The 18459-nt window shown below is 42.5% G+C and overlaps 2 protein-coding genes across 7 annotated transcripts; one reads left to right on the top strand and one right to left on the bottom strand.

Annotated features, from left to right (window-relative positions):
* Positions 1-320: 320 nt before the first annotated feature.
* LOC6540635 (protein gurken) lies at positions 321-2504 on the top strand. 2 transcript variants are annotated; one of them, XM_001970274.3, is made up of 4 exons: positions 321-528; positions 656-912; positions 1406-2023; positions 2192-2504. In XM_001970274.3, exons 2-4 carry the CDS (start codon positions 843-845, stop codon positions 2389-2391), a joined length of 888 nt encoding a protein of 295 aa, XP_001970310.1. In that variant the 5' UTR covers positions 321-528; positions 656-842; the 3' UTR covers positions 2392-2504. The 2 variants fall into 2 exon arrangements, with proteins under 2 accessions (XP_001970310.1, XP_026835230.1); XM_026979429.1 differs by having other exon boundaries at positions 321-593.
* Positions 2505-2968: 464 nt separating this feature from the next.
* On the bottom strand, positions 2969-18133 carry LOC6540696 (enolase-phosphatase E1). Of its 5 annotated transcripts, XM_001970273.3 has the most exons (6): positions 17944-18130; positions 6786-7005; positions 6331-6723; positions 5818-6270; positions 4399-5565; positions 2969-3634 (listed from the first exon to the last, which is right to left on the bottom strand). In XM_001970273.3, exons 2-6 carry the CDS (start codon positions 6966-6968, stop codon positions 3548-3550), a joined length of 2283 nt encoding a protein of 760 aa, XP_001970309.1. In that variant the 5' UTR covers positions 6969-7005; positions 17944-18130; the 3' UTR covers positions 2969-3547. The 5 variants fall into 5 exon arrangements, with proteins under 5 accessions (XP_001970309.1, XP_015014543.1, XP_015014544.1 ...); XM_015159057.2 differs by having other exon boundaries at positions 4399-6270; positions 17944-18133; XM_015159058.2 differs by lacking the exon at positions 4399-5565 and having other exon boundaries at positions 17944-18120.
* Between the last annotated feature and the right edge of the window lie 326 nt (positions 18134-18459).

The raw sequence follows: 18459 nt of genomic DNA, 5'->3' as shown, positions 1-18459 counted from the left end.
TAAGTGATGAGTGGTCGCAGTTGAAACTTGTCTATTTAAACAAACTCGAAGAAGTCCTGCTTATGTCTAACTGAGAATCTAAAATTTCACATTTGTCCGTATGTATATCGTGCCCCAGAAGTATGCAGTGAGTATTTCCGTTAGCGAATTGAATAACTGTTCATGGGCGGTCTTGCTGCTCTTAGCATATCCATATGATTCTTTGACAATTATCGGTCGCAATCGCATCTCTCTTTGGAGGCGCTCTCTTCTTTCTCCCCGCTCACCGATCGATTTCATTCATGGCGCATGCCAATGCCAATGTAGGGATGGGGTCCATCTGTTTCTCTGGCTCTGTTTTCCCCAGTCTCTTTTCCGACGTGCGCGCAACAACACCTAAAATCAAAGTGGAGCAGACAAGAGCCCGCTTCCCGCGCTTGCTGCTCTTTAGATTAACTAATTAATTACTTGCCCGATATATAAAATGATTCACGAGTCATTATAATAATTATAATGTCGAAGCCTTCCACAGGCGATACAGCAGCTCCAGTACGTCTAACATAATCTATAAAAAGCTTTTGGATCACCAATTTTAAATGCTGTATTTTTTTCGTGTGTGTGCGTTCGTGCGACAGAAAATGTGGAGGCGCTAAAATGTTCTATTTTTATTTTGCAGTAAAATCCACAAGGAGATGCAAGTGTGTAGTATGTTTCAGCTTCTGTTGCGACGCCAAATTGCATTTGCGGCCAGCACGCCGCTCGATCCCTCGATCGTTTAGACCCCTTCATTGACTCAGTTTTCCTAGTGGTGGACAATCGGTCCACCCCCCAATATTTTTCGGAGCGCCATCAAGCGTTTTCCAATGATGCAAATCCCATTTACTCGGATTTTCAAAGTAATTTTCGTGCTCTCAACAATTGTCGCCGTCACAGGTAAGTACATAATCCCACCTGATTTTTAGATATTTAGAATACTACGGCCAGTATTGCCAGGTTCTCTTACAAAAATAGCTATATTTAGCGTCGAAAAAATGAAAAACAGCCAAAACAAAACATAAAATATACGCAGGGTTGACTCTGTTATATCTTTAATGCTCATTCATTCAAACTTTCCTAAATGACGATTGGGGGAAAAAAAGTATAATCTGATTAAAGTAAACTTTAGATAATAGATTTGTAAATTACTTTTAAAGATATTTTTGGGTTTGATAAAAATAATGTATTTTATAAAGAAACATATTGGCCGAACTTTGCTTTTTTGATTATTTATCATTTAGTTATTTACCAGCATTTCCAAAATTTGGCGCAAAAGCTTTCTGTACTTCAACTTAAATTTTACAGTGTTGTTTAATCTGTATCTGTGAACATTTTTTTAATGCAGTAGAAATGTCCGTTTTGTGTAATCACACGCCTCTGTATCCTGCAGATTGTTGTTCGAGCCGGATCTTACTTCTCCGAGAGCATACGCTGAAAATTGTGCAGCATCAGCACAGCCACATGCACGAGCATGCGCACGAGCTGCAGCAGCAGATCCAGGAGACTGCGGTTGAGTTGCTCAATCGCCTGGAGCTGCAGCGCAAGCAACTGGAGGCTTCCGCTCAGGAGGAGGCAGACCAGCTGCAACCTGATACGGATACCAGTCCAGACGCTGGCAGCCAACTACCAAACGCAGACGACTTCAATGCTGCGGATCCTGAACAGGATGGGGTTGTTCTCGGATCCAGTACTGTCACCTGGTTGGGCAGCGAAAGCAGCACACCAATCACCGATTCCGAGACAGTGACAACACCCGAAACAGTTACGCACACCGGAGAACCGCCACCTGACCAAAGCTCGTCCAGTACGCCAGGCTCCACAACTTCCAGCCCAAACGACAAGGAGACAGAGATTCAGATGCTGCCCTGCAGCGAAGCTTACAATACTAGCTTTTGCCTGAACGGTGGCCACTGCTTCCAGCATCCGATGGTAAACAACACAGTCTTCCATTCCTGCCTCTGCGTAAACGACTACGATGGAGAAAGGTGCGCCTACAAGAGCTGGAATGGTAGGTGGTCTTGCATAGCAAAGTAATCAGGCTTGCTACCGAAGTCTCTTCCAATGTTGTATGGTCTCGGTTGGAACGGATTTCTGTGGCATACAGATACACAACTAACGATAACTATCTATTAGTGCTCAATGCTCGGTAACCATATAACCTCGTTGATCGTTGCAGGTGATTACATCTACTCGCCCCCAACAGCGCAGCGGAAGGTCCGGATGGCACACATCGTCTTCTCCTTTCCCGTACTCATCATGCTGTCCTCGCTCTACGTGCTCTTCGCAGCCGTTTTCATGCTCCGCAACGTGCCGGATTATCGCCGAAAGCAGCAGCAACTACACCTGCACAAGCAGCGCTTTTTTGTCAGATGCTGAGGGACCTTCGAAGAGGAGAGGTGCTCCTCTGGATTTAGATTTGATTTGGAAACAATTTGGTTTCACCTATATAAGCCTCTTTGTTGATTGGCAAATTCTTGTTGACCATATTTCTTTACGTTGCGCAGCGTAAAATTAACGCTTTAATTTATTGAATACATTTAGTGTACTTAGTAGGATTTTCTATTTAGTTGCAAAAGACGCACAGTTAGTATTTGCTTTTCTTTATCATTTCTTAGTATCGTTTGTTTCGCTTTTGAAGCTTTCGTTGGAGCTTTTGTAGTTTGTTTGTAGTAACATTTTGTTACGTTAAATTAACCATTACGAAATATTAAGAACGTACTTAGAACATAATCTTAGCGCTTACTCCAAATACCAGGACAAGTGATTATTTTTGTAACACTCTGTTACATCGTGTATATTGTAAAGAAAAACTATTTTGGTAGTGTATTAAAGAAGAGGATTGGGACTCGACTCGAAACAGAACTAAAACATTCAAAACAGTGTTTCCTTTCTGCGGTTCATCGTATTTCGTATCTCTCTTTTTTTTCAGCCGGCGGATATGAGTGAAGCACGCTTTTGGGTTTTATATTTTATAATATATATTTTATCCAATATTTCGTCCAAAAATTCTTTACAAATTTCTTCGAACTTACAGTTAAATGTATAGTAGAAATTATTCAAAAAATTCTCCTCACTTTCATCTTTTCATCGTATATGATTTGTTGATTCTTTCTCTATCAAGATCATCAATATGAGAATGGTATGTATGCGCATGTGTGGTGGATGTGTGCTTGATGGGTGATGGATGTGTTTTGGGGGGTTATCCCAATCTGGAATTCAGAGGCACCAATAAAAAAACTATTGATGCCTGCGCGTGGGTGTTTGAGTGGGGTGTGGTTGCAGTGGTGTCACGTGTAACTCGGACTTTTTTGTTTGCGTATATCTTGGATTAGGGATATGAAGTTCGTACAAAAATTATTTAAAATATGTAAATGTTTAAAAATGTATTTTTACTTGTTTTTTGTTTTGTTTTTATCTCGTTTATCTTGTAATTGTTTGTTGTTTTACGTTGCGTTCTTTTTTTGTTGCTTGTATCGTTTGTTGTTTTGTTTTTAATAATATGTAATATTATATATAATAATTATGAGTAGGATTATTCGCATGTAACGGGCAGTTGTTCCTGTGTTGTAACGTCTGCCGCGGCGGCATTCTTCTCCTTCAGATCCTTGGCGAGATCCACCTGTGAAAAAACAATGGAAAATATTAGTTGTTTATCTGGTCAAGGATTTTGCTTTTTGTGTCGCAAAAAAAGATTAAAAACTGAAAGCACAACAACAACAATAAGGGGAAGAAAGTTCACGACAATGACAAGGCATTCGTCGGCGCAAGAACAAAACGAAATAGTATACAAAATAATGAATGTAATAATAAGCGATTTGTGTGTGTTTTCAACATTAAGGTACAGTTGTGTATTTATGGTCTTTGGTTTTAGTGATAGCCAAGAGTTACGACAGCCAAACAGATATTGAGTTAGGACAGAGCGGTAGATGGGTTGGGAGTAATTTTCTGTTTTCTAAATTTGTATTTTGGTGTGCATGTGTGGAGGATTAGGATGAATGCGTTTAAGTTGTGTTTATGGGCTTGGTTTCTTGCGGTTAATACAATGCAGTCGCTATCCTCAGTTTAGTATTACGTACTTCATTCGCTTTTTATCACCAAAAAATCATGCAATCCCCGAGCAATTCAATCAACATCAATCAATGTACCAAACACTAACGAACTACGTATTAACTACGGCAACAAGCGCGCTACCAGCAGCAGAATATCTGATGCCATTTGAATGAGAAACACACACAGAGTGGAGAAAGCAGAAGAAGCACGCCCATAACTCCATGCCCACCAAATGGACCGGCAGATGCAAGAATGGTAATATGGTGTGTTGAAGTCGATGTGTTTTGAACAGTTGAGTTTGCAGTTTAAGACTCACTGCCAGTTGTTATTCACCTTGTTGTTGCTCTCGCCCTCCTGTTCCGTGGGTCTTACATCCAACTCTACCAGCATATCGCCACCTGCTTTGGTAATCGGGGCATCCAGATCGCTGATGATGTTTTCAACCAGGTCAATTTCATTCTCCTTATCGTTATCGCTTTGCGCATCCTCGGATATAACTTGCTGGTCTGATGTCTCTTGTTCGATGGTTTCCTCAACAGCTTTCAGCTCTTCTTGGAGGATTTCATCCTGATTTTCGATTACCGCCTGGTCGTCGGAGACTGAAGAGGACTCAGCAACGTTGAAGCTAATGGTAACCGATTCTTTCTGGACTTCAAAATCTACAGATTCTGTAACAGCAACATCATCGCTTAAGTTGGCAGGATCAATGGAAGCTGGAACTGGGAAAAAATCTTCTTTGTCGGGTGTAGCTTCATCCTCAATAAGTTTCTGCACCTCATCAGCAGTAGGAGAGGGAGCCGCTACTTCATCGTTGTGAACTGGTAAATCTTCCTTATCTTCAACAGTGGAGATGGATTCCTCCACTTCAACCTTAACTGTTTCGGGAACAAAATCCGCCTTGGCCTCCTCCTCTTGTTTCTCTTTTTCGGTGACGATTTCTGCTGCCTGTTCGGTGATTTCAGCCACCATACTGATAGCCTGCTGCTCGATCTCATCGGGCTTTATTTCGTTTACTTCAGGGACCTTCGGGGTAAGCTGCTCCTCGATAACATCCTCGGACAGCACAAATGCGGAGACACGAGACGGAGGCGGGGATTTGGGCAATGGAGGTGGCGGACTGCTGCTTCTCGTCTCCACTGTAACGGATTCGGATTCAACTTCGGGAACTTCGACCACCTGTTCAGTTTTCACTTCAGAAACTTCTGGTACGAATTCAGATTCAGCTTTATACACTTCGGCTACGGACTTAGCTTCAACTTCGGGAATTTCGACCACCGGTTCAGTTTCAACTTGGGACACCTCAGCCACAGGTTCAACGGGGGAAATAGAAACGGGGACTTCGACTTCGGTGGACACAGAAGCAACAACCACGAATCCCTCGGCCTCCGACTCAATCTCCGTTTCGGCTTCAAGTTCGCTGCTAACCGCCTTGATGATTGCTGCCACAACTTCCTCTTCCGCTTGGCTGGGGGTTACTGTTTCAATCACTTCACTGCTGGCCTGCGTGTGGGAGGTGGGAAGGATCGTGTTGGTTGTTTTGGTTAGGATTGTTTGGGTCTGAACTAACTCTGCGGCTGCTACAACGGTCTCGGTCACAGTGCTTGTGCAAGTTCTTTCTGTTTCTGTACTTATAGTTTTTAGTGCAGTGTTCTCTGTGATTTCAGTTGTTTTTGTTGTTGTTGTACTTGTATTTACAGTGTGGTTTTTGCTGTTGTGTTGTGTGGTGCTGTCAGTTCTTGTGTGGTTGTTTACCTCAATTTGCTGTCCTTTCTCGATCTCCGTGGCCACAGGAGTGGGTGGGGGCGTGGTGGTGCCATTGGTGCCGTTCTGGTGAGGCTGCTCGTCATCAACGTTGCTCGGAATGTTGTCAGCGACAGGTGCTGTCTCGGTCACTGGGGACTCGGCCAGTCCGTTGCTTGATCCGTTGGTCAGCGCCTCGCCGTCCCCATGTCCGTTGGTGACCACTTTAGGCTCTGGCTGGCTCTCTTTCACGGGTACTTCTTCGGTGGCAGTGGTGTTCGACTCGGTGGCAGTGGCTGTGGCTGGTTCCTCGGCGGGCTTGGGCTTCGCCGCTTCCTCAACTGTGGAAGGGGCTGGCGCCTCCTTTTCGGCTTCTCCGTTGGCCTGTTTCTCCTGTTCGGTCGCTGATCCGTTCTCGGCGGGCTTCTCATCCTTGGACGCCGGCTCGCTGGTGGCAGTGGCCGTCTGATAATATTAAGATATGTTAAATAAATTCCTCTTGCACTACATAGACTGTCGACTTACCTCAGCTGGCTTTTCAGGCTCGCCATTTGTAACGACCGATGGTTCTGCGGGAGCCGCATCTGCAGATGGAGCAGCCTCTGCCTCGGCCGTCGTGGGCGACGTTGTGCCAGAGGTGGGGGACGTAGCCTCCTCCGACTTGGCCGGTTTCTGTTTGTCCTTCTTGCCAAAGGAGATGCTTCGGAAGGACCACTTCTTCTTGACCTTGTCCTTCTTGGACTTGGACTTGATGCTTTCGTCTGCCAGCGGAGTGATATCCTCACCTGCAGCAGCCTCCTTGGGCGATCCCTCCTCGCCCTTTGCCGTTTCAGCGGCCGCATCGCCACCCTCAGCGACTGCATTCTTTTCGGTGGTCAGATCTTTGTCATTTTCAGAATGTTCCTCAGTTTCCTTTTTCTATCAAGGCAAATGATACATCAGTCATGACCCGTACACATTTGAAAATATGATTTGCTTACCTCTACCGCCGCCGCTTCATCACCGCCCTCTTTGGGCGTGGCAGCATCTCCATTCACAGCCGGCGCGTCCGTCTTCTGGTCCACATCGATTTTCTCCACCTTGCCGGCGACCTCATCGCCCTCTCCGACCTTCTTGGGATCGGTGGTGATGTCGATTGAACGCTTGCTCTGAGTTTTACCCATTTTTTCCTGTAGATCCTCCGTTAGTCGCTAGTGTAAACTGAAAGCAGATGAAGTGAGTCATTAGTTTAAATGTGAAACATTGTAGAGTGGGAAATGGCACAAGTACGGCGGCACTTTTTATTTTTAGAGTGTTTCTTCTATTTTTTGTGATTGACATTTTCACTGAGACGCACTCTAGATCGTTCAATGCAATTCGATGACCTCATTAAGGATTGTCGATTGTGTCCAACACTTAGGGCTTATCAAATAAGCTAGACCCCATGAAGAAAACAATTGCGATGTGTATTTACTACATTAATATAATTATTTTATAAATGTGAAATGTTTCTTAAAGCAATATTTAGAAATAATTTTGGCAATGAGTTTATTTACTAAGTTACCCAAATTCTGGAGAAGAATGTTCTGCAAATTATTAATTATAATTGCAATCAAATGTCTACTGTCGTCTCCAATTACACAATTAATACTGCAACGGCCCAACCAGACATCAGTAATCGTAAACAATTTCAGCGCCTCACATGATTCATCGACACTTGAATGTTTTTCTTTTTACTGGGAAGTTTATATGAAACAACGAAATGGACACAAAAGCAAAGAAAAGAGAAAAGGGGAGGAGGGTTTTTAGCATGCAATGCGTCATGTTCAACCAAAATCGAATTACAAACACAACATTTTTGCCAGAGTGAATGAAACAGAAACCGTAGCAAAGAACCAACATTTTTGGGCGGTAAGAGGTGGCTCAGCAAGAAGTTTTTGCATTTTTAGGGGTTGTAAGTGGGAAATAAAACGGGGAAGGTGTGTGCCGCTAAAAAATGGCGGCAAACACACACCAAACCCGACCCACACAGACAACAAAGGCTAAAAGAGCAGCTGTTCCGACAGCTTTATCAGACCCGGTGAATCAACAGCCTCCCACATCCGACCCATCCGCATATTCGCCCCACAATCCAATTCCACTTCCACTTTTTACAGACATACACACGCACCACCGGCACGTGGAGCGCCATATGCAAATTAAGAATTCTCCGGGAATCCATCAGTGACTCATTAGCTTCAATTTATTATTGCCTAGTTAGTTTGACGTGAGTCAAGACGTGGCCGAGGCAGGAAGCAAAAAAACATTAACGAAGTGAATGATTCCCGTCTGATAGGTGCAAATTAAAACGTTCTGATATTGGAGTTTCTGCGAAGAGCTTTGACTCACTTTTGATGTCTAAGGGCGTTGTCAACTAAACAAAGGTGTGGGCAATTTGTCATAACTTTATCAATTAGGGTATATAAATGTATACCAAATAACAAGAATAGAATGAGTATGCCGGTGCTCTTCAATAACTCGTACTACAAATAATCAGAACCTCAAACCCCCTTAGGCTTTGGAATCCCCATTAGAAATAAAACCAAAAGATTCAAATTTGCACCGAAAGCAAACAATCGTGCACTCGGCACAAGTACATCATATCAATTTAAATACGTAACAAGAAAAGAGAACTCAAGTTTCAAGACTCTGTAGGTTCAACGAACCCCGCTCAGCAATTAATACGAGACAACCCGACACAATACCTTACGTATACCATACAACACCGGGCCAACTGAAGCTCCTCGGTTATGTATTTCGATCGGAGTGATAGCGGAGCGAGCCACATATCCGATGGGCAAAGAATGAGGCTATTAATTCCTGGCCTATGTCTATCCAAACCGGATGAGTAATGGCCGAAATATGTCGGAATACTCCCCCAACGAGCCCACTGAATTTGGTCATAGAAGGTAATAACATAAAAGCGCAAGTAAACTGGCGCGCATGACGCATCAGCAAAAGGACATCGAGAGCAGGACAAAGAGAGAGCAGAGAGCGTGAGTTAGAGCCAAAGGACTCGAGAGTGCGAGGGTTGCCGGCATTTGGCAGGGAACTACAACAATAATAACATTAACGGGTCTGGTCATTGCACGTTGCCATGCCAACCTAGCAACAACTGTTGTTCGCCCCCTTTCTTTTCCCCTTTATCGTCATCGTCATCGTCCCCATCCTCGTCCTCTGCCCACAACCCCCTGTGGTGGGGCGTGTGAAAATAATTGAGTGCGGTCCAACGTTTATTCGATGCAGTAGGACACACATGCATGGCGTTGCCAGTTCAGCCCGAAAATACTTCCTTTTAGAGAGAAACTTGAACTTGAGTATTCTGAAGCCGTATTCGTTTGCCTAAAACTATTGGGAAACATGTTTTTGGAACTTTTTGTTTTAAATACATGTTTCTTTATATCGCAATTATTGCAAAATGTCTTGCTTTGTAGAGTTAACTCTGATTGAATGTCTAAAACTAGAATTAGAAAAGTACCACTGCAGTTTTGAAATTGGTTCAGGAGGCGGGGAGTTTGAAGTTATGGAGTGAAGTCACTTCAAGGGTGGAAGACCGGCTAAATATCTAATCTATGAAAATTACTTAATGGGCGACAACGACAGTTTTCGGGGTCTTTGTGTCTTCGTTTTTTATTAGTTTAATTCAATTAGACATGGCTTTTGACATGGGCGCCCACTTTCACACGCCCTCCCCTCATTTAGTTCCATTCCCCTTGAGCTGTCGAGCCGATGGACGACAAAGGAAAACGCAGGGCACAGCTCCCAGCTTACAAAACAGCAGCCGCAGTCTATAAATAAAAGCGCATTTATCAACAATGGAGTGTGTTCGAAAATAAAATAAAAGAAGCAACAGCACAAAGAGGCGTGAGTGTGAGCTTCAATTCGTTCCCATCCCCTGCCTTTCGGACGCAGCCGCCTATCAATTTTGACACTCCAAGCTGTTGTGTATCACTTTGCTGCTCCTGCATTCTTCTGCGAATAGTGCTGACGAAAGAAACTCAGCTAAATAATATGGGTAAACAACGTTGAGAAAATATACTGGATTATATCTTAATTAAACAGTCCCTATGTATGCACTCTTATTTCTCTAACTTTACAAATTGAAACGCAAAACTACAGGAGAACGATTTTTAAAATATTGACCAGCGAATTTGATAGATAGCTGATTTTGGAATATAGCTAAAAATAGTCAAGATGACAGTTCAGCCGCATCCCAACGCTATCCATCCATCTGGCCGTCTCATTCTCGCCTGCCCGCGAGGGAGCGATGAGACGTTTTGATACGTAAATTAAATTGATTGTGCTGGAATGTGCCGGCTGAGTGACCGTCTGAATGTCTAGCCGGCCGGCCAGCAGCCCGGCCGGTCAAACAAATTAATGTGTGTGCGTTTGGGAGATGCCGGGCTGGCTTGTTAAAGCGCAGGCGCGGAGCCACCATTCCCATTCCCATTCTCCGTTCTCCATTCCAATAAACCCATTTGCTCTCCCTCCAAGATCAGTGGCAGTGTGGCATCATGATGTGTACATTGTTGTGCAATTAAAATTGAAAAGTTTCACTATTTGTGGTAGGGACAATGTCTGAGAGAAGAGTGCATGCGCACCAGCGCAATTGAACTTTTATAAACTAATCAAGAGAGATCGTTAATGGCATCGCTCACACACATCAAACATCCATCCATCCAACCGTCTGTCCAGTCCCTCCGTCAGTCCGTCCAACCATCCTCCTCTCAATTGAGTGGAAAGTTTCCCTCAATCAGGCTCAAGTAGGCCCAAGTTTCGAGTGGGAGAACAATAAGACGGAGAGGAAGGAACAGCAGAAGAAAGCAGAGTGCACTTTCGTTGCATTGCTGCCTTCGCTGCCTCTGATAAGCCACGCCTAAGCCGCAGCAATCAGGCGAAGCATTTGGCTTTATTGAGCGCGTATACTGTATTGTGCCGTCGCAGTCCACTTTAATTGTCATCAAGAAACATTCTTGTTGAGGCCCCCACGCAAAAAATATGCACACACACCCACACCCACAATGCGGATACAATTTTATTGGCAAGCTAAGAGCAGATGAAGATTATGATTCCCAAAAAGCGTGCGGATGAAATGTATTCTTTCTATGATAAGAATGTTGTTATTTATACAATACTTCACTTATCGTTTCTTTTCGTCAATGAGAAGAAATACATGAAAATTGTATTACAGTTTGAATTTAATACGAGTATATAATCACTTGCATTTTAAAGCAAAGATTGCAGAATACATAGATTACAAAAAATAAAGAAAATAAAAACTTTTAGTCTAGACTCAGTTCAAATATAAACTAATAGTTTGATTTTTGTATTATCACATCTATAGACAAAATCAAAGTGCTATTTTCGCTTATCAAATCGTATAAATAGACGCAAAATTCATACTAAATCAATTCCAATAATCGCAGTAGCTAAAGAAAAATGAAATGAATTGACTGTTTCGTCCGGAAAACAAGTTTACATGCAAATACCCCATGTCCAATTCCACATTTTTCGTGTTTTTAGCCCGAATTGGGTTTTTAAAGCCAAACCACTAGCCAAAAATATGCAAGAACCAGGAGGCAATAACGAAACCGAGAAGAGCAATGGGCCAGGCCACTATATCAAAACATTGACAACAAGACGAGTGTCTCAAGTAACCACCGGATACAATCCTTGTTGCTGGGCGAGAGTGCTGTACTGGAGTTGTGGAGTTGTGTGAAAATGATACGATACGTAAAATGAATGCATTCCATAATTAGTAGCAAGTACACACACTCCCTTGCACACATATCACACGCACAAGTTGACAAGACCCAAAGAAAAGAGAAAATATTTTTTTCAATTATCATTTCCGGTCAATTCGGAATGTTCTGTACGGAAAGCGAACAACGGACAACCTCCCTCCCCTTTTCAGTTTCGTGTGTCTTTACAATCACATTTGATATGGATACATTCACATAGCCAAAAATAAAATATAGAATCATTGTTAACGGTACCCAGGAACCTATTTTTCTATAGCTCTATTAGTAATGACGATAAGACCAGAGGAAGTCGTTTTTTAGCTGCTATTGGGAAGTGGGCGGTTTAGTGTGCAGGCACACGGCACTTCAACTGATAAATGCAGCATTTGTAGGAAGAAAACAAAGAAAAACCATATCAGCAAGTGATTCACTAAATGCGGGCGACTTTTAACAGAAAAACCCCCAAGACCGGGTGCTACGTGATTAATATATGTACCACCCATGTTTTAGCGAAACATTTAGTCCGAAATTAGGCATGTTTGGCCAGTCTCGGTGATCTTGGCAAACATTACCTGCCCCACGAAATAAGAACTTGCAGAGTGTACACATTGTGGAGACGTGCTCCAGTCAAGTTTTTCACAACATGGCAGCAGATACAGATACGACCGGCTTATCTAGCCGGTTTTTATCATATCTTCAAGATATTCTCGTACTTTGCCACACACAAGCAAACATGCAAAGAATGGAAAGAAGAAAGAATGGGGCACATTGTGGGTATGGGGCATCGATCGTAAAATTAGACGCACTTGAAAATATCTTCTTCCTCTTGGCCTGCCTTTCAAAAACTATCAAAACCGCCACACAATCGGCATCACACACATGTACGAAATATAATGAGGTCCAAAACGCATAAAATCATCAGCAAGAACCGTAAAATTTTATGAGCTCGTTGAGAACGTCCGATATGTCTTTGTACGAACGTTCCTTCATATTCTGCCATTTACATACATATAAGTATGTATGTATGATGGCTAGAAACATATACCAACAACTTTTGCAAGGCGCAAAACCCGAAATGGCATATGAAATATGCTGCCGTGGGGCTGTATGTACTTGAAAATATTTCAACAATGTGTAATCTGGAAGACAAGTAGCAATGATGGAAGAACCCAAGTTTTTGTAGCGAAGAAAATTACACTTCAAGGCAAGAGATACGGTTTTAATGGAAGATGAGTGCACAGTTCTTTTTGTACTTTCCAATTCCGTTGGAAGTTATCTATTTGCGTTAAGTCTTAAAAAACCACGGCAATGCTATAAAATACATAGTTAAAGCAGATATGAATAGATAACACCATTTGATTAACTTTCTCTGTCTGAAGTAGTTATCTAATTTTGATAACTTTTCTAAATTGTATGATAGGGAACGACTTCTATAGTATAGAATCCAAACTGGAAACTGAACAACTTTGGTTGTATGCTCATTTTCTATATTCTGTTTAATTTATATTAAATTTTATAATTATTCTCAGCCTATTACACCTTTCCGTCAACCTAATATACCCTCCCCACTCACCCATTACAGGGTATCAAATGAGCGCGCACTTAAATCAACTACGCTGTGGGCCGGTGTTGAAAATAATTACAATAAATATTTGAATATTCAAAGCTTGGCTTCCTTTTTTTTTCGTTATAGACAAGAAAGGGCGGAAAAGCGGGAATAAGCGAATAAGTGCCAATAAATTTGTCGCCTGCCCACGCAGAGTCACCTCTTCTTCTTCTGCTTCTCCTTCTTTTTCATTGCTCAGTGAAAAAAGGATAAAAACGAAGACAAAGTAAATCGGCGGAAAGTAGCATTGAAAAAAGAACCAGAGCGCCCACGAAACCGGTTCGGTTTTCTTCTCTTTTCCTGCTGCTTCAACTCTTTGCTGATTCTCTCGGTCTCCTGTTCTCACTCTCTCTCTATCGTTGCGGTTAATTAAAACTCCGAGGCGTGCGACAGTTGTAAGTTGTGTATTAAAAAGTGGTAACAACAACAAGTTAGCTAGCGTGGCCAATTAGCATTCATTTTCCGCAAAGAGCAGCAGCGGCACACAGCTTTTCTGATTAGAAATTCACAGTGGGCACTCGAAGTGTGTCTGTTGTAAACGGATCCTCTTTCATTTTATACATAATTCATTAGACCCCTTTGGTGCTGCGTTTTCTACCTCATTCTTCAATTTCCGGTACTTACTATTTTTGCCAACCGCGCGGGTGGTCTCTTTCTCTCTCTCTCTTAACTGGGTGAAAACTAACTGTGGTAACTGTGCAATTAACTAGTGAGAGTAATAGTTTAGTCGTTTGGCACTCCGCGTCGTTTAGCTTGTTTTATTTGTGTGTGCAGGCTGGAGTTAAAACCCCACGAGAACCGTTAAAGTCGAGCGAAAAACGATGACTGAGAGAGCGAGTCGCGATCAATGGCAGCAGAAACTTTTCTTGCAGTCGGCAGAGACTGCGACGTCAGCGCCGGCAGAGGCAGCGACGTCAGCCGGAAGCAGAGGAGTCGAAAAAAATAGAAGCAAAGAAATGCGGGCATACTCACACATACACACTTACTGACCGTCAGCTGCCGATAAAGATAAAGGCGTGCTCCTGGTGCCACTCCACCTCTCACTTACCCTACCCCACCATAACCCCCTGGCCATTTTCCATCTGATTCTTCTTCCTCTTCTCACTCCTTAGTCAATAACAAACTAATGAGCCTTGGCGGCGTCGATGCGTATGCTTTATTGCTTTATTTTGCTGCCATTCACACAATGACCCCACATGCAACAGCAAAAGCAACAAAAACAGAGGCAAGCGCAGGCAGCGGGAATAAACAATATGCAAGGGGGAGCCTCACACTCGCACACACACAGAGACAAAACTAAAAGAAAGAGAAGGCGTGAAGAATCACCGAAATACCAAAATATGTGGTGTAACAGTCAACGGGACTCTTGTATTGTGATTTAATTATCGCCCTCGAATGGGAAAGTAATTGTGTATCGGGGAATGGGCTTGCATTTCGTGGGGGTACTCCACTCCAATTTAAGATAAATCTCTGCTGTGGTCGCGGGGTTAATGGAACTGACTCCTGTTGGAAGTGGTTCCCATAAAACTGCGATCATATCCAATAGATTCAATCCAATCTGTTTCGGAAATTGCGTACAGAGAAATTACAAACATACATTAATATAAAATTAAACATACATAGTATTACCATGTAAATTCACACTGGCCGCCACATATACAGATGAGATAGTTTGTAATTTGTGAAACAATTGATACTAGATGTTTTCTTACTTGTTTCGATTACTGTACCTTCGCCGACTGGGAACAAATAGCGGCTTTGATAAGGAGCGCAAAAATGACAAATCAGAAAACCGCAACAACGAAATCGAACGCCACCAAAAGCTTGAATTTGAATAAAAATCATGATCGGGTGAGTGGGGGAAATGATGGAGATCGGATCGCATTGGAGGTGCTTATCTTCGCCTTGTTTATTTTGGTTTCTGGGGCCTACTGCGATTGATTTTAGTGCGGACTACACATATTTTTCTATTTTCCACATTTTTGTTGATTTGGCATTTATACAATGCCTATTCGGCACGCCAAGTGCCTCCTAAAACCAACAACAGCCACACCACAAATAATGTGCGCCCCAGCAATTATGATAGTATGCCTGAACCATACCGAATTCCTGGGGAATTAGTGGCCTCAAGTGGTCGAACTGAGGGCTACATATATCACTCGAGTTATTCGAGAAGAAAACGCGAAATGAAAATCTGCTCAATCTGCAAACGTTTTCCACTCGCAGCACAGCCACAACGGCCAGCCTTCGAACATCTTTCACACAGATGTTTGCATATGAAATGAGAAATTCGCTCGCCTTTTGTGCCCACAATATAGATACGGATGTATGGCAGCGGTGACAAGGGACCTTTCAACACTTTGGCTTACACACACCCATATACGTAACCCATGCTCCCCAATTGAGCTTTGGACTTTGAGCTTCGTATGTTTAGCACAAATGCCCTGGCAGACCTACGTCTCCGTTCTGCGAACCATTAGATCGGATCGGTTACTTTCAAAGTCACAATGTCTACTTTCACTCATTCCAGGAAGTAGCTAAATCACTATTGATACCTAATTACTATGTTAATAAACATAAGCCCTGTTCCTAGAATCAAGTTATAAACTGTACATGCGTTGGTACATATCCAAAAATATGTTTCATACATGCTGCTTTGCCACCTACTTTCCCAACAAATTCTATAACCATATGTATGTGAACCTCCATAAATTGTTCTGCGCTCTTAAGGTTGTATTGGAATTCCGGAAAAGATTTCTGTTTATTTCCGAATAATTCGCAGCTAAAGACCCCAATCGACAGCTTTAAGGCCAATTGTGCGATCGAGCTTAGCAGGTTAACCGCGAATCGCACTTGAGGAAACGGTATGTTTGTCCCCGGTCCCTCCCCGCCGTATCGCAATGCAATGTTTACTCGAGTTTGAGCAAACGTTGACAAATTCGCCAATAAAGGCGAGAGCAAAAAGCATTATACTCCTCCCCAGTGAACGACTGGCAAATATGTACACGAAATTCGAGCCGACTTCAAGGAAAACCCGCCACAACTTCTATGAGGCGCCCCCCTCCCTCCTTAACAATGAACTAATTTGAAAGATACTTCGGTTGCCGACCGCTAACTGAAATCGCAGGGAAATAATTCAATTTGCTGTAATTTCGGGAGTGGGGGAAATTTAAAAGGCATGTTCCATTCCTATCAAATATTCAAATCGAATTAATACGATTTTGAATCTTTTTTTCAGTTCTGATGCCTAAACTGGGTCACTGGCAAATATAATTAATGGAATATTGTGGGTCAGGTTAGAACAAAAGAAGAAAATTAATTTCAGAATAGCCGATTTCACTACACCAATCATGCAATTAAATTTGCCAAACGTAGTTTTGTTCTTAAATGCGTTTACAAACCTAGGAAATTCAATCACTTTTAGTCTTTTCAAATTAATGTATCTTAATTACATGCATATATTTTTTAAGTCGTTAAACGAATTAGCATTCCATGTTGCAAGTAGTTCATAAAATTCCCTTAGCTGCAATATAAATTGCAGTTGACAATCGAAAATCTTGTGATTGCGCTTCTGCTTCTTCCTCCTCGGCCTATGCCCACCCACTTCATTCGTAAAGGACTCACACATGCAGCGAGACACGCACACAGGCACACTACGCCAGGCACGCAAGCACATACACACACACACAAAGGCATGTAGGCGACGCCAGTTAGGGCGGTGGCTGTCTGCCCGTCTGCGATTGAACGACTGAGTGACGGACTGACGAACGGACGAAGTGACAAACCGACGCTGCAGAAAGTGCGACGCAGTTTTTCGCAACAAAAGTGTAGAAAAAACAAAAAGACGATCCTCGTATCGATAATCTGAGTAAACTGAGACGCAAAAGGGAACGAAAGGCAGAACGAAATACATTCAAAGATCAAATAGTCACAGTAGGCACTCGCTATGTGCGTGCACCTTGCACAAGGATGTTTGGCCGAGAATGAGAAACATGTTGGCAAGTGTAATCAGGCGTACAATGCAAACAAAGAGGAGACAACGACAATGAACCAGAAGTCAAGGCAAAGCGATGGCACAAAGGACCAGAGCGAAGAGCATGCAGGGCGAAGGAAGGCGAGGCACAAAAAGGAGAGAGAGAGAGTGCGACTGAGCCGGAGAGACAGAGTGAAACGGATACAAAGCCACACCGGCATGGTGTTTGCCTCTGCCGCCGTCGCTGCCTGCGCCGCTGCTGCGGACGCCGACGTGGTGGCAACGCCGACGCATTGAAGGCGGCACACCCAAAAATGTTGTAAAAAGGCAACTTCTCCAAAGTGGCAAAATTCGAAAGATGTATTTTGCGGGGGCGGGGTTTATGACAAGGAAATTTCTACTCAAATGCATACAACTTCATTTAAAGATCTCTTTTACTCTTTGCTTCTAGCATTCTTCACCGTTCACGCACACTAAGCCGCCTTTCATGGCGTCCTTTTTCCTGCCTGTGTGTGTGTGCGTCGGCGGGCGTCTCTTTTACAAACACTTGTGCCTCAAATACAGTTAGCATTTCTTTAAACAAGTTACTAACTTTTCTTCGAAAACTATTTGTCTCCTTTTTAATCACAATTCCTTCGAAACAAACGCGAAATTCAGAGCGGGTATACAGAATTTCAAAAGTAGCACCACTCACGCACACACACACGCAAGCCGTCTGTCTGCTTGGCTTTTGTTTAATTTTTTTTTTTTTTAAATTAACGCCTTTATTTTCTGATCTTATGACTTAAAGTGCAATTTACCTGGCTCGATTTTCTCGGTTTCGGTTTAAAAACACACGCACTTGCTTCTTTCTTTGCTTTGCGATTCTACACTGGCAGCAGCTCTTTTTGCCTGCTTTCCGTTTCGGTTTCTTTTCTCGTTCTTGTTGCGCGCTCCACAAATAAAAAATGTCCGCTCGGTTCTGGTATTTTTGTCGCGTTAGGGTGTTAGAACGCGTTAGTGCCTCGGGTCTAGTAATAGTGCTGTCCACGAAGCTGATTTCCCGCCGAATGATTATCTATTAATTAAATATTATATATAATTTAAAGTTTAAAATGTTATTGAAAATTATGAAGCGTATCATTTTATTTTTTATAATTATTGACTTAATTTAATTTAATTATAAACTTTTTATTTATCAACTTTATATTATTTGTGTGTTTACATCAATGATCACAATTAAGAATTTTACAGCCATAATTATAATAACTTACTGCAAAAATAATAAATAATAAAACTTATTCTTATTCTATTAAGAGTGTTCTCTTACCTTTTGA

This window comes from Drosophila erecta, unplaced genomic scaffold (assembly GCF_003286155.1).
Source record: "Drosophila erecta strain 14021-0224.00,06,07 unplaced genomic scaffold, DereRS2 tig00000055-arrow-pilon, whole genome shotgun sequence".
NCBI classification, from domain to species: domain Eukaryota; kingdom Metazoa; phylum Arthropoda; class Insecta; order Diptera; family Drosophilidae; genus Drosophila; species Drosophila erecta.
Note: the sequence above shows the minus strand (reverse complement) of the source record. Positions and strands in the feature narration are given on the sequence as shown.

Bases quoted from the DNA above. Each gene is read 5' to 3' on its own strand.
- LOC6540635 (XM_001970274.3), top strand. From the start codon at position 843: ATGATGCAAATCCCATTTACTCGGATTTTCAAAGTAATTTTCGTGCTC. The intron at 913-1,405 runs GTAAGTACATAA...TGTATCCTGCAG, and splicing joins AACAATTGTCGCCGTCACAG to ATTGTTGTTCGAGCCGGATC. The intron at 2,024-2,191 runs GTAGGTGGTCTT...TGATCGTTGCAG, and splicing joins CGCCTACAAGAGCTGGAATG to GTGATTACATCTACTCGCCC.
- LOC6540696 (XM_015159057.2), bottom strand. From the start codon at position 6,968: ATGGGTAAAACTCAGAGCAAGCGTTCAATCGACATCACCACCGATCCC. The intron at 6,724-6,785 runs GTAAGCAAATCA...TTGCCTTGATAG, and splicing joins ATGAAGCGGCGGCGGTAGAG to AAAAAGGAAACTGAGGAACA. The intron at 3,635-4,398 runs GTGAATAACAAC...GTTTTTTCACAG, and splicing joins AGGGCGAGAGCAACAACAAG to GTGGATCTCGCCAAGGATCT.